The 15,041-nt window shown below is 51.2% G+C and overlaps 1 protein-coding gene across 5 annotated transcripts in view; it reads left to right on the top strand.

The window, feature by feature from the left end:
- Papln (papilin, proteoglycan like sulfated glycoprotein) overlaps nt 1–14,908 on the top strand; it is a 34,004-nt gene extending 19,096 nt beyond the window's left edge. For 2 of the 5 annotated variants that reach the window (XM_027931660.2, XM_071607694.1), the window contains exons 15-27: nt 1,419–1,499; nt 1,712–1,973; nt 3,090–3,192; nt 3,541–3,679; nt 4,644–5,109; nt 5,812–5,949; nt 6,147–6,271; nt 6,455–6,608; nt 7,181–7,318; nt 7,965–8,092; nt 8,194–8,302; nt 10,690–10,856; nt 12,831–14,906. In XM_027931660.2, the coding sequence (XP_027787461.2) occupies nt 1,419–1,499; nt 1,712–1,973; nt 3,090–3,192; nt 3,541–3,679; nt 4,644–5,109; nt 5,812–5,949; nt 6,147–6,271; nt 6,455–6,608; nt 7,181–7,318; nt 7,965–8,092; nt 8,194–8,302; nt 10,690–10,856; nt 12,831–13,006 (2,186 nt within the window). In that variant the 3' untranslated portion in view covers nt 13,007–14,906. Of the gene's footprint in view, nt 1–1,418; nt 1,500–1,711; nt 1,974–3,089; nt 3,193–3,540; nt 3,680–4,643; nt 5,110–5,811; nt 5,950–6,146; nt 6,272–6,454; nt 6,609–7,180; nt 7,319–7,964; nt 8,093–8,193; nt 8,303–10,689; nt 10,857–12,830 lie in introns of those variants that run through there. The other 3 variants (XM_071607696.1, XM_071607695.1, XR_011706555.1) reach the window with 3 other exon arrangements.
- The last annotated feature ends 133 nt before the right edge of the window (nt 14,909–15,041 follow it).

The following is a 15,041-nucleotide window of genomic DNA, read 5'->3' as shown; positions in this document are numbered from 1 at the left end:
ATTTCAAGTACCCAGTAGCTGTGAAACCAGGAGGGTCCTCAGCCCTGGGGATGAGGTGATGCTCTTAGGTCTGGATGCATGCGGAGGGAGGGCTTCAGGCTTGGGACTCGAAAGACCCAGGGGAGACATTGACTGGAGCTAGAGGGTGACACTACGAAATTTGAGAGTGCAAGTTTGGCCCCTGCCTGAGGATCAGACGGAAGTGGAGACAGATGAGAAGATGCAGGAATTCATGCACTAGAAAGAGCTCTGGGACCTTTCAGGCACGAGGCCCTGGGTTCCATCACCGGCACTGTTTAAAACAAAGAAAAATGGTGGGAATGAAGGGCAGGTGTGGCCCATGAGGGCTCGCTGCCCAGGGCCTGGACTGAGTTAAGCCTACAGAGGTGGAAGAGTCGTATGAGGGGAAGCCAGAGGGCAGGACAGGCTTGGCACAGATGCCTTTAAATTTGAGGTGACCAAGGGACAATGGACAGAGATTCCAAGGTTGTGAACACAGGGCCAGAGAGATGGTGGGCACTTGTCTGTGGGAGATACAGATATGGGAAAAACTGTAAATCAGCCTCATCCCAGGTTCTGACCTGGCTATGTTAAGAAATAAAATTAAGGATCTTACTGCACACCTCTTGGTATCTTCCAATCCTAAATTACTATTTTCAATGTTCCTAGGGACTGGAAGCTGTATCCATGTAGAAAGGGAATATTCACTTATTTATTCTAATTACTCCGTTACATAGTAACATGTTTACTGTAGAAAATTAGAAAAAAATCTGTACCGTGAGCAGCCACATACCCACCATCTAACTTGTACATTTAGATGTTTTTCACATTTTTTAATATGGAATTTTAAAAACTGAGGTCAAACTTATATAATATACGGTTAACTCTTTTAGTGTATGTTTGGTGATGTTAATGTTATTTTTTTTTAGCCTTTTTTGCATATAGACATCCTAGTGGGGCCAAGTGTTATCTCATTGTGGTTTTGATTTGCATTTTTTTTTTTTGTTATGCTGGGGGATTGAACATAGGGCCTTATGCATGTGAGGCAAGCACTCTACCAACTGAGCTATGTCCCCAGCGCTGCAGTTTCTTAATGAGAAGCAATGATGAAGATCTTTTTATATGCTTGACTATTTGTGTATGTTTAGAGAAATGTCTAAGTTCTTTGTTCATTTTAAAAATTGGATTATTTATCTTTTCATTGTTCCGTTTTGTGTGTGTGTGTGGGGGGGAGGTTCAAACCCAGAGCCTTAAGCATGCTTGGCAAGTGCTTTACCACTGAGCTACACCCCCAGCCCAATTAAAAAAAAAAATCTACCATATTTTGCTTTATGTGGTGGGGATGCTAATTTTGTATTTGGCTCTTTTTTTTTTGGCTGGACCCTGCCCTCTACACTCATTGTGTTGGTTCCGTGCAGAGGTCCCCAGTGTGCAGAACTTGCATGCTGGTCCCAGGGACTCCTGGATGCCTTTGGGTCCTCAGGAAGCTCCAGCCTCAGGTGAGAAGCTGGGCCTCGGCTGCCTACCCAGCACTTCTCATCTTTATGTCTGAGTAGGTGGTACCTGGAAGTAGAAGTCAAAGGTGGGGATGTACCAGTGGCTGAGAGGAGTGGTTTAGGGGAAATGGAGGAGAGTGGGTTAGATGTGGACATGAATGGAGGGAGAGGAGCCAGGTGGACACATCAGTGTGGCTTTTGCTTTGCCTTTATAGACTCCAGAGACCAGCGTTGGGCTGCTCGGGAACGGCCCTGGGTCCAGAGCAATCCCAGAAGGGACCAGGGCCTCCAACTGTCAGCCCTGGGCCCAGCCCCCTCTCTGCAGCAGTCCCCACACTGGCTGCCCCCAAGGTCTGGCTCAGGGACTAGTGACTGCAGACACAGTCCCCATGGGTGCTGCCCAGATGGCCATACAGCGTCTCTTGGGCCACAGTGGCAAGGCTGTCCTGGGACTGGGGCCTTGTGTCAGCAGAGCAGGTAGGTGCTGGGGACAGTTCTTCTTCACAAGGTTAAAAAAAAAAAAGGGACTGGGCCTGTGGGTGGGCGGTGTCTTCACCCAGAAAAAGGGATGTGGGGAGGGGGTTGCAGGGCTCAGGATTAGGACTCCCAGGGTTTTGTCTCTGAGCTGCCCTGACTGTGCAGTCTTGGGGCCTTGGCTTTGGAGCTGGGGTACAACTTCCTGTTTTCCCTGCTGAAATCAGCCTGTGGAGAGGAAGCCAGAGCTTAGAGAGGGCGGAGGGGTGATTCTGGCTCTAGATCTGGACCTAGCTCTCTCTAGATCCAAGTCAGGCACAGGGAAGCTGGACCAAAGCTGACCCTTCCCAACACCCCCACCCACTCCAGCCTGGCAGAGAAGGGCCGAGCCATTCCAACCTCTGCCAAATTCCCTGGGGCTGGGTTTTCTCCTTCCAAGGCTTGCCCTGGGCAGATGCCCCTCAGGGCCTGGGGTGGAAGGGCCCAGGTTTTGGGGTCAGTACCATGGGGATGATTGTCAGCCCAGCCACTTACTAGCTGTGCCATGGGAGAGTGAAGGCAAGTTACTTAATCTCTGATCTTGGCCTCCTCTTCTGAGAACTGGGAACAACGGTGGCCACTTGGTGGGGATTGATGTGAAGGTGAAATAGGTTAACAACTGGCACAGAGACAGTGCTTCACCACGTTTCTTTCACCTTGCTTCCCAACACCTGGTTGGTGGAGGTGAGATAAATGGTGGGCTCCTTTTAACCCCGATTTTTGCCATCTGCTATTGTTTTGTAAAAGCTCCATGGGAGCCTACTATTTTGACAGGCTCGGATGAGTTCCCCTTCTTAATTCATGGTAGGATGTGTGAATCAAGTATCAGTGTTCAGGGCTGCAGCCTGTGCTTACTGTTGCCCTCACGGGCGGCTGCAAGGTGGCAGTGGACATGGGCAGAGGCAGGGGCACATGGAGTGGTATGCTCTTCCACCAGAGGTCTCACCTGGCTGGAGCCCTACCCTCCATGCGTGGAGCCTCAGAACCTGCCTCCTGTGGTGCTGGAAGATGAGGCCTGAGGGTCCCTGGAAGCCGGGGTCAGGGCTGGGCAGTGAGGGGTGCTGTGTGCTGTCTGCCTAGGTACGGATGCTGTCCTGATGGGGTGTCTGTGGCGGAGGGGCCCCAGCAGGCTGGCTGTGCAAGATCTGGGAGCAGACCAGGGTCCCAGGCAGTGTCTTCCACGGTAAGCATCTGGATCCTGTGAGAGAGGTACCAAGCTTGTCCCTGGTTTTCTCAGTGCTACTTGTCCTAGGATTTTCCAGCTTTGACCTTGGTACAGGAAAGTTCCAGCAAGCTGGCTGACCTGGGCCATCTGTTTGGGGGTATATGGCTTCAGAGATGGGCCTGGCTTATGGTTGGAGCTTCATTCCACATTCTCCTGGCCTCTGGTCACCCCCATCACTGAGGCTATGACCCTCAGACTTGTGGTCCTGTCTCTTCCTGGTTGCTGCTGCCCTTCCCCAGGCAGCCCGAATCCTCACCAAGAGCCAGACCTGTTTTCAGCCTCTCAATCCTGGGCTTTTCTCTCCAGGTTCCTGAGGCCCGTAGGCCCCAGGCCCAGCAGAATGAGCCCAGTGAGTGCCGGGGCTCCCAGTTTGGCTGCTGCTATGACAATGTGGCCTCTGCAACTGGCCCCCTTGGGGAGGGCTGCACAGGCCAGCCCAGATATGGTGAGTGGACACACTCTTCTCGTCCTTCCCAGGAGGTGGCCTCTAGTCACACTGTGTCCTGCACTCCCACCCCCACCCAGTGACAGAGACCTGCCCATCAGCTCATCCATTCCTCCCACAAATTCCTACTACCACAAATGCCTACTAGAGGCCAGGCCAGAAAACGGTGCCAGATTGTTCTTGTATCCAAGATTGTACTCGAGGCCTTCTGGCAGCTTTGGGAGTTAGAAAAGGTGGCAAGGAGGGATCCCGAGAAAAGAGAGGGCCCATGTTGTGCCTGGGAGTCAGCCTCGTCCTGAAGTGGAGACAGTGTCAGGGTGAGCAGAGCCAGGAAGGGCAGGAGTTGCCTTATCTTGCTTGGGACGTGGATGGGGCAGTGGGACAGTCTTGGAGAGAGTGCTGGGGCTGGGGGGGGGGTGGTCATTGAGGCTGGAGCACGGGATGCATGGGTAGAGCAGCCAGGGACCACCATGCAGATATCAGAAGTCAGATAGGCTGGTGGTCAGGGTTTTACAGGACACCTGGATGGGTGGCCATGATCACATCTGAAAGTTGAGGTGGAGCAGGCCCTGCTGACCAGGAGGGCTGTTAGAATGGGCGGGCTGGCAGCTGGGGGCAGGTTTGAAGGCTGGTGTAGAGTCCTGGGGACAAGGGTGGGCTCTTTGCTGGGTATTGTCACAGACCCACCAGGGTGGGCACGGTAAGGTTAAGCTCTAGCTGGGGTGTCCAGTTTGGGAGGGCCGAAGGCGCTGACAGCTGGCTGTGGCCTAGCTTAGGGCAAGTCTGGGCAGTGGACACTGTCAAGTGTTTTGTGTTCCCAGGGCCTGGTCAGTGGCCCAGGCAGGATTATAGTCACACTCCACAAACGGAGAAAGATGTGGTTCCCAAGTCTGAGGCTGAGGGGATGGTGGGTGCAGCTTTCATTGGCTTCTTGGGTGACCCGTCTCACTCCTTCCCCTTCCAGCCTACCCTGTGCGGTGCCTGCTGCCCAGTGCCCTCGGCTCCTGTGCAGACTGGGCTGCCCGCTGGTACTTTGTTGCATCTGTGGGCCAGTGTAACCGCTTCTGGTATGGTGGCTGTCATGGCAATGCCAATAACTTTGCATCGGAGCAGGAGTGTATGAGTAGCTGTCGGGGGCCCCAACATGGACCCCACCATCCTGAGCCTGGGGTCTCTGGCCAGATTACACACACAGATGGTGGCGGCAGCAGTCCCAGAGGCCCCCAGGAGCCTGGTCCGCACAGGACAGGAGCTACTGCTCCAAGACTGCCCTTGCCTTCTGGCGGCCTCTGGTGGAGAGAACAAGAGCTTGGCCCTGGGGAGGCCACCTTTGGAGACCGGCCTGGGGGCCAGGAGCTTGGTTCCAGGACCCCTGGACTGGGTGGAAATGCCAGACAGCCAGCGCCATCCTCCCACGGTTCTTCCTACAGGTGAGACCCACCTTCCCAAGGGAGGAGGATAGAGTGCCCAGGCCAGGCTGAGCTGGCTCTGTCTTCCGTCCCTAACTTCTGATCGCCACCTGTAACCTCCTTTCTATGGGTGGGGAAGCTGAGGCTTCAGAGACCCCATGAGATCTTGATGTAGACCCCAGCTTCTGGGTTCTCTGACAGCTCTTGCTGGTATCTAGGGCCTGTCTAGCTAGAAAATGTTGCTGGCTTCAAGTCACCCAGCTTCTCAGGGCCTCAGTTTCTTGACCTGTAACATGGTGATATTATTTCCTGCCCTGAATTTCTCCTGGAGATTTGGTGTGGGTTCCATTCATTATTATTCTTGGGACTGGGTTATCATTAATAAGAGATTTGAAAAAAATGAAAAAACAAAACTTACAGGCAAGGGTCAAGCATGTAGTCCGGCCACCTATGTGAATCTTTTGTGGGGGTCACTCCTCAGCCTCCTCTCAGCCCCTGAGTTTCATGTGCCTTGTTGCTCTTGAAAGAGCAGGTTGAGGGGCAGCTCCTGGGCATGGTGGGCAGGTGGGAGGGGCTGGAGTCCTGAGTCCCTGGGGTGCTGGACTTGGCTTCCCATGGGACTCTCTGGCCCAAGTATCTGTGACAAGCTGTTTGTTCTGGTGCCTAAGAGGTGGTCCCTGGCCCTGATGCCAGGGGGCAGAGCGTCACCTCTCACTTCTTCAGGATTAGCTTGGCAGGTTCGCAGCCCTTCCTGGTGCAGGCAGCCCTGGGGCAGATGGTGCAGCTTTTGTGTCCCAGCAACACCTCCCCGGAACCACAGGGTGGGTGGCAGAAAGATGGCCATCTTATCTCCTCTGACAGGTATGTTGAACAGGGACAGTCCTGTTTGTGTGAGTCTTTCCCCACAGTAGCCCCTCTGACCTTCCCTGGGACAGAGGTAAGTGGGCTCAGGAGTGCTCTGCGGAGCTAGGACCCACTCTGGGAGCAGCACTGGGGCCTGAGGGAGAACTCGTTGCCCTCAGGAGCCCTGAGCTCACATCATCCCTCTTTCAATTCAGGTACCAGTTGCAGTCTGATGGCTCCCTGGTCATCAGCTCCCTGCAGGCAGAGGATGCTGGCATCTATAGCTGTGGTGGCCACGGACCAGGCAGTGACACCCAGAAGATCCAGCTTCGTATCACAGGTGTCATAGGCCCCAGAGTGGGACTGGATGGGAGGGCTGTCCCCACATTAGAGGGGCCTAAAGTGCTTCCATGGGTCAGCTTCTCCTGACAGCAGGAACCACACTGTGGCTCTCATTTCTCCACCCTTCCTTCCTTTCCCTTCTTTCCCAGCTCACACCTTGCTTCTCCTAACCTCATGACAGGGGAGGACATGGTGGTGCTGTCTGAGACTGAGCTGAGGCACTTTCCTCAGACCAGGGACCCAGTCCAGGACCACAGTTCTCAGGACTTCAGCCCGAGGAGGGATGCGGGGGGCCTGGGGGCTGTCTCCTCCTCACACCCACGGCCTGCAGCCAGGTAACAACTCGGCAGTGCCATCTTGCTCTCAGTCTCTCCCACCTGAGGGCAGGGACCATGGACTCCGTGGGTGAGAGAAGGGAAAGGTGTATGTTGTAACCAGGCCGTGCTGGCTCCTGCATGGGGCTTTGCAAGGTGAGGATGAGAAACGTGGCTCTTTGAGCTGGACCTTGTGGAGAGGAAGGGAAGCCCTTGCCTGTAAGCAGCTCTACAGGCCTGGGATGAAGGGAAGGGAAGGTATCTAGAGCTAGAGGGCCCAGCCAGCTTGGAGGAAGAAGGCCTTGAGGCTTGGTTCAGTTTATGGAGGGTGTGTGGAGGGCTGATGGGGTGCCCAAGTCAAGGCCTTGGTAGCAAATGTGTAGGGTGGGGAGAAGACAGGGAGGTGGTGGGTATGTTTAGCCAGCCATGGGCTAAACGAAGCCCAGTTAGTTACTGACTGTGTTCTGAGCAGAACACAGAGGTGATTGTAGGAAGCTGAATCTGGCTGGAGAGGAAGCTCACTTGGAGGCCCCATGGGAGTCAGGGAGGCAGCGGCAAGGGACTCTCATGGCTGTGGGTGGCTTGTTTTGTAGGCTGCATCTGGACCGGACACAGCCTGCAGTGGTGGATGCCAATCCGGGTCAGCGAATCCGGTTGCCCTGCCGTGCTGAAGGCTTCCCTCCCCCGACCATCGAGTGGCAGAGAGATGGGCAGCCCCTCTCCTCTCCCAGGTTCACCCGGCTCCTCCCTGCCTTCCTGTTCTGCCTCCAGCCCACACCATCCTGTGGAGGCCTGAGCAGGACTCCTGGGCTCTTGAGAGATGGATCCGGGAGTGCAGGGCTCCTGGGGTGGGCCAATATTTGGGTCTCTGGGTCTTCCCAGAGTGTGGTTGGTGGATAGAAATAATAAGTGGGCTAACATAGGCAATGGCTGAGGAAGGAAATGGAGTCTGAACCCAGTTCTGATTACTTGCTAGCATTTATTGAGCACTTAGTGAGCTTTTCTCTCATATAAGCTTCAAAGGAGCCATACTGAGGCAGGTGCTCTTTTCTCTCCGTTGTGCATATAGAGTTTAACATCACATAGCTCATAAGTGGTAGAACCAGTGTTAGAGCCTACTTGAAAATGGCAAAGTCTAGAAACCCAAACCAGAATTATATCTGAAAACTTGAAGAGATTTATTGTGAGGCTAAAAGCCAGGTATATTTGCAGTGAAGTGCTGGCAGCAGGAGGTAGTGAGGGCCTGAGGCCTATTGGCTCTTTGGTAGACCTCGGTTGATAGTCGGGGCCACTCAACCTCTGATCCCAGTCACTGTCTCTCCCTCACCCGCTCCTGACCCCTGGGGCTGGAGCCAACCCATTGTGCTTGGTCTCCAGACACCAGCTCCAGCCTGATGGTTCTCTGGTCATCAGTGGAGTGGCTATGGAAGATGGTGGCTTCTACACTTGTATAGCTTTCAATGGACAGAACCGGGACCAGCGCTGGGTCCAGCTCAGAGTTCTGGGTAAGATGGCAGTTCTGAGTGGGGCCAATGGCCTTTGAGGTCATGTGGCATGGTGGGGCCAGAACTGGATAGTGTTTGACAGTGTCTCCTTCTGTGCCCAGGGGAGCTGACAATCACAGAGTTACCCACTACTGTGACAGTGCCAGAGGGTGACACAGCCAGACTGGTGTGTGTGGTGGCAGGAGAGAGTGTGAACATCAGATGGTCCAGGTAAAGCTCAATTCCAGAAAGTCCCTGCCCTTACAATCTCGGGTGTGGGAGGTCTACCTCTCTGCCAGGGCCATTGCTGTCACCACTGCCTTTGTGCCTAGCTCCATCCCTCCGCCAGGCCTTGTGCTGGGGTGGGGGTACAGCACCCTCATCCTACACGAAGAGGCCCTGTGGGACAGCTTGCTTTTCCATTGGTTAGGCTATAACAGGGTTTCTTAAGCTAAGTATCATTGACATTTGGACCAGATAAGTTTGGTTGTTTCAGTCCTATGCATTGCAGGATATTTAGCAGCAGCCAGGATGTCTACCTACTAGCTGCCAGTAGCCCATGTCCAGGTTGTGACAATAGAAAATGTCTTCAGGCCGAGTGCAGTGGCAGACATCTGTAATCCCAGTGGATTAGAAGGCTGAGACAGGAGGATATTGAGTTTAAAGCCAGCCTCAGCAAAAGCAAGGCACTAAGCAGCTCAGTGACACCCTGTCTCTAAATAAAATATAAAGTAGGGCTGCGGATGTGGCTCAGTGGTGGAGTGCTCCTGAGTTTAATCCCCAGTACTCCTCTTCATCCCCAAAATGTCTCCAGACATTGCCACATACCCCTGGGTGGCTAAATCACCACCACTGTGCTGCATTCAACTTTGGGGAACTTCTGTGGTCTTTTATTCCAGATCAATCTGTCTTTTGTTCAGTTAACAACCCCCCACCCCAGTCCCTGGAATGTGTCAGGATTATGTTGGGTTCTGGGGATTCTGGGGTCATTTAAGCCCTAAGGCACTCCCCAGCAAGAGCTGGCTCTGTGTCCCAGGAGCCCCCAAAGAGAAGTCCCAAGTGCTATCTGTGCACAGAGGAGATGAGGCTGCTTTCGGTCTGGAGGAGTCAAAGAAGGGGAAGCTGGGGAGGTGATTCTGGCTGGGCCTTAAGGCTAAGGAAGGGAAGGCTGTTCTCGGTGGGGGAGGCAGCAAGTACCAAAGGTAAGTATTTTAGGAAGGATGCTGGAATGGGAATGGGCTGTACACAGGTGGGAGAATTGATGGGGTCATAAAGCTCAGCTGCCTCCAGAGTGGCCTTGGTTTCAGTGGCTTCAGTGTTAGTGTCCCCTATAGCACAGCTATCTAACCTGGCTGTCTCCACCTGTTCATTGCTCTCCTCAGATCCAGCCCCTGTTCCAGGAACACTGGCCTGGTTAAGGCCACCAATCCCCTCCTCATTCCCCTCACCACAGAACCATCTCAGTCCTACATGACCTGCAGCAGTGTTGTTCTGCTGACCACTCACTCCTTGAAATGCCCCTTCCCTGGCTCCAGGAAGCCACTCTGTCCTTGGTGGTCTTACTGTGACTTTACCTTGGACAGCCTTGGAGAGGCACACTTCCTGGGGCCACCACCTCCTGCTGCTACACATCTGGGTTTGGACTCTATTGAGCTCCGACCTCAACTCTGACACATCCTGGTATCTCACTGCACACATATTCAAAATGGTGGAACATGACTTTAACACTCACTCCTCACGCCCTGCCCTGGGTCTCCCCAGGTTGGAGGGACACCACCATCACCCAGTAATGCAAGTCTGATTGCTTCCTCTCCCCTGCTTCCGACATCTGACCTTCATCCCAATCCTCTATTTTTCTGCTTACGCCGTCTACCCAGTGTGCACCAAGGCAGCGTCCGCTTCCCTGGATGCCCTTTTCCAGGCCAGCCCCAGTCAGTTCCACATCTCTCCATCACCCCCAGGACCCTGCTGACTAGTTTCTGTCCCCTGCCACCTTGCAGTGTATACTTCCTCCTGCATTCCCTCTTCCTTGCTGTGGCTGTGGAGTTCCTTCCTTCAGGGGAGTCTCCTTGGTCTCCCTCTTAATTTTGTGTGTGGGGTACTGGGGATTGAACCCAGGGACTTAGGCATGCCAGCTGAGTGCTTTACATCCCAGTCTTGGTTTTCCTCTTGGTTGGCCAGCAGCTGCCCCTACTGCCTCCTTCTTGGGTCTCAGACCTTGGCCACCTCTCTCAAGGAAGGCTCTCCTGAACAACTGCACCCTCTCTCCAGCACCCTGGGGCAGAGAGTGCTCGTGCTCTGTGGGCTCATCCAGCACAGAGAAAAGCCCGAGTACGATTCCTTTGTGGACAGAGGTGAATTTAGAGTAACTTAGATCAGCACGCTTACTTTGTGTTTACCTCTCTTGTGAAATTTTGTGTTGGTAATAGTCTCCTACCTTTTTGGCGTGCCTATTCCCTCTCTTCCTTGAGACAAGGGTCATCTGCTTACCCTCAAGGGGAGGATTGGCTCTAGAATGGCCACTCACCTTTGATTCCCTCCTCCTCCCATTTTCCACTCTCCTAGGGCCTGAAGACCAGAGGCCCTGGACAGCTCACCCAGTGTACTTTCCCCTGCAGGAATGGACTGCCAGTGCAGGCCGATGGCCACCGTGTGCACCAGTCCCCAGATGGCACACTACTAATCCACAACTTGCGGGCCATGGATGAGGGCTCTTACACGTGTAGCGCCTACCGCGGGAGCCAGGCAGTCAGCCGTAGCACAGAGGTGAAGGTGGCCCCAGCAGGTAAGAACGCATGCCTACCAGGGTGGGAGGGCATTTGCTCACTGTTGGGGCCTGGCTGGTTGTGAGCTGAAGAAGGGTGCAGGCTCAGCAGTGTGGGGGACTCTATTCAAATGCTGACTTACTCTGCCTGTTTCTGGTAGTGTGACTCTGCAAAGGCTTCACCCTGTGCAGTGGGTGGCCTCACCCCTTGAAGCCAGGTGAAAAGAAGTAGGCAGTGTGCCTGCTGTACACTGCTTATGACCTCTTTAGGCATTGTCATTTAGACTTGCCACTTTTATTCGGAAAAATGATTGGAATTTTGTTTTAATACTTATGGTCCATAGGCCACTGAAATCTGTCCATTCTAATCAGTGTGGCAGAAAGTGGTCCAATGACTAAAAAGTGCCTCTTTGGCCATTTGAGCACGTAACCCAGAAAGGAGAGGGCAGGGTTATCATCACTCTACAAATGAGACGGGTACCTGGAGAGATTAAGGGATGTTTCTACAAGTCACACAGCAGATTAGTGGCCCAATTGGAACTAGAACTCTGGTTTTATGACTCCTCATGGTTAATCTTTTTTCTTTTCCCTGAACGATTACACCTGTAACAAAGTGTAATTATTCACCAATTTGATATTTTAGCCTTATATTCTCCAGCTGTTGCTCTTTGTGAATTTTCATATTTCAGCAATCAAAGTACTATATTGTATGTGGTATCAGTACAAAAAATGATACTGCTAATTAAATGACAATGGTGAGATACCACCATCAATTAATACGCAGACCGATCTGAGATGTGAAAAGAAGTACATTTTGGAATTGGTGACAGACAGTTTTAATGCTCAAACTCATTAGAGCTCTGTGGGAAAGGGGAGGGGAACTCTGCCCACTGAGGGACTGAATCAGGATAGTGTCCTGGGCCAAGCAGCCTGTTCTCATAGACCTTATGCAGAAGCTCAGATAAAATTGATACCAAATTTACTGATTTTTAGAAAACACTATGCATAAATAACCTTGTTATTCATATTAATGTAAATAGTTAGCCCTCTGGTTATTAATACATCAAATCTTTCTATTTCTAACCATTCTCTGGTTAGGTTGGGCTTTTCCTGGTCATCTTGTGAGGAAACAGGAGAGGATGAATGTTCCCTATCCCTGGGAGGCCTGGTGTTAGGGAAGGTGCAGCTTGGATCTAAGTGGAGCTAAGCTATAAGATCCCCTTCAGAAAGAAGACACCTCACTCAATAAGGCCACCAAGCCCTAGGATGATATAAGACGCTTCTAGTAAAGGTAGAGGGGCAGGCAACAAAGGCTCTGTCCTCAGTATAGCATTTGAACCTTCCAACAAGTCTTTTCCTGCCATTTATTCATTACTTTCTCTGGGAGAAGTGGAAAAACTAGAAATATAGGGATCTAGGTGACTCAGACAAGCTGGGGAGATGTATGCTTTATATATATGTGTATTACAAAATATGTAGCAAGTGTCAGGACATATATAGCTTAGTTATGGATATTTGTTTTGTGGTGCTAGTGATGGAACCCAGGCCTCACACATGCTAGGCAAGTGCTCTAGCACAGAGCCACACCCCCAGCCCCAGTTGAGGATTTTGAAGGCACAAAACTTTGGGGGGTTGGAGGACCCCAGCAGTAAAAAGGAGAAGATAATATAGGTCTTGTTGAGTCAGATTTTACTGAAAGCTGATCCTACCCCTTCTTTCCAAACTCTTTCTTCCAAACTCGAGGCTAAGGCAGTTGTCATTTTGCTCATCAGCTCTCCAGGGTAAGAGTTAACTTGAAGAGATGTTTAACCATCCAGTCAATAAATACCTGGGAGTCTGGGAAGAGCTATGCATGGGGCTGAGGCCACAAATAAGAATAAGAGGATGAGCACTGGATGCTGAAGTGAGGCCAACAGATGGTGGAAACTCTTAATTGCTCCTTGTGGTGAGAGTCCACAGTGCTGCCTAAGCCCTCTCTCCCCTGTTATTCTGTAGCACTGGCCGTACAGCCCAGGGACCCCAGCAGGGAATGCATCGACCAGCCAGAGCTGGCCAACTGTGACTTGATCCTGCAGGCCCAGCTCTGTGGCAATGAGTATTACTCCAGTTTCTGCTGTGCCAGCTGTTCCCGCTCCCAGCCACACACTCAGCCCACTTGGCAGCAGGGGTGAAGGCTACCTCTGGCTCTGAACAATCCTCTGGGGAGAAGGAAGATGGAATCGACTTCCTCTCTCTGGCTGGCATCATATTCCAGAGAAACTGGTCCTTTCAGTCACCATTCAGTGTTGTGCTTCAGCAGCCTCCAGGACCGGCCTTCCTCTGCAGACCTCAGCAGTGCCTGTGTCTCTCATTACCATGGCTGCTGCCAAGTTGTCAAGAAGAGGAATCTGTTTGAAGAAGGGACAACCTTTCCTTTACAACTTCCTTTTGTAAGTTCTGTTACAGGTTGAGAATTTCTTGTCTGAAATATTGGGACCAGAAGTGTTTCAGATTTTGGAAAATTTGCAGACTTAACCACTTAGGCATCCCTGATCCAAAAATCTGAAATGCTGTAAAATATGAAACACTGAGGGTCATGTCATCACTTAAAGCAAACTGTCAGGGCTTTCACTTCATTTAAAGCTAGGTGGAGAGGTGTGTAATGATTTCAAAATTAACACCTGCCTTGTAAGTGGCATGCCTATTCCTGCTTTCAGGGAAGTATTCTGTGCTAGAACCGAGTCTCCTGTGAGGTCAAACAGTGGTCCATCGCTCTAGTCTCTCTCACCTTTCGAAGCAGTGTAGCAGTCAGCTTCATATCCCACAAGGTCAAGAGCATAATGCTGGTGAAACCTCTTAGCAAAAGTGGAATATAAGGCCTTAGTATAGGGATTAGGAATGAAAGAGGCATAGTTAATACTGTCATCTGAGCATGAAAGAACTGGAAAAACTGCTTACTTTGTTGGGAAGCTGGACCCCAAAGCCTTCTTGAGGTCTACATGCAAAACTGGCTGTAGAGGTGGGCTGGGGATGTGGCTCAAGCGGTAGCATGCTCGCCTGGCATGCGTGCGGCCCGGGTTCGATCCTCAGCACCACATACAAAACAAAGATGTTGTGTCCGCCGATAACTAAAAAATAAATATTAAAATTCTCTCTCTCTCTCCCTCTCTCTCTCTCTTAAAAAAAAAAAAAAAAAAAAAAAACTGGCTGTAGAGGTTCATCTGAATCCTTTGTAAAGTTGACCAGCCTGCTCTGTGCAGTGACAGTAAGGAGCCCCTCTTCCTTAAGTATTATGTAAAGCAGAATGTTTGCTTCCAGAGAAAGATCAGACGGTTGTTAAAAACAGCATTAGCAGGCTGGGGTTGTGGCTCAGTGGTAGAGCGCTTGCCTAGCATGAATGAGGCACTGAGTTTGATCCCTGGCACCACATAAAAATAAATAAATAAAATAAAGGTATTGTGTCCATCTACAACTAAAAATTAAAAAAAAAATAGCATCAGCAGGATGGGGAACTAGTAGGTGGTGGGTGAAGGCAATGTAATAACAGGGAAGTGGTTTGAGTTGGAGGAAGTCATTCTTTACCTCTCAGAATTTCTAATTCCTCAATGCTGAAACAAGAGGCCTGAATTCAAGGAGCTTCCAAGTCTTATTCAACTTTCTTCTATGAATCCTCCAGAGGACTGCCTAGTAATAAAGGTCATTCTTTGACAGAGGAAAGATGAGCATCATAGGGATCAAACCCCTGAAAGGTAACTTTTATTATCAACACACTGTCTGGTATAGAAAAATGTATCATGGGTGATGCTTCCTGGTCTACCTCTCATCCAACAAAAGAAACATGGGCCGAGGGCAGAGGTTTTCTCTTTCCATTAAAAAAAAAAAAAAGTACTGAGATGCATCCCCTTTCATTTATCATGGCTGGTTTTGCTATAGAAATAGGAAAATAAATGTTGCTTTCATGGATTTCCTAGTTTAATGAAACCAGAATTTATCCTATTGGCACACACTTTAGAAGTTACATCTAAAAACAGTTAGCTCTTTTGAGCTAGCCCATGTTAGAACTAGTCCCAGAATAGTGGCTTAGAGGACAGAGCCAAACTCACTCAAGAACAATGGTTCTCAACCATCTTCCAGGGTCACTGAACCTGGAGTTCTCTGATTCCCAGCCCCCCCCCCCCCCCCCCCGCCACACACACACACACACACACACACACACACACTCTGAAA

This window comes from Marmota flaviventris, chromosome 2, assembly GCF_047511675.1.
Source record: "Marmota flaviventris isolate mMarFla1 chromosome 2, mMarFla1.hap1, whole genome shotgun sequence".
Lineage (NCBI taxonomy): Eukaryota > Metazoa > Chordata > Mammalia > Rodentia > Sciuridae > Marmota > Marmota flaviventris.
Note: the sequence above shows the minus strand (reverse complement) of the source record. Positions and strands in the feature narration are given on the sequence as shown.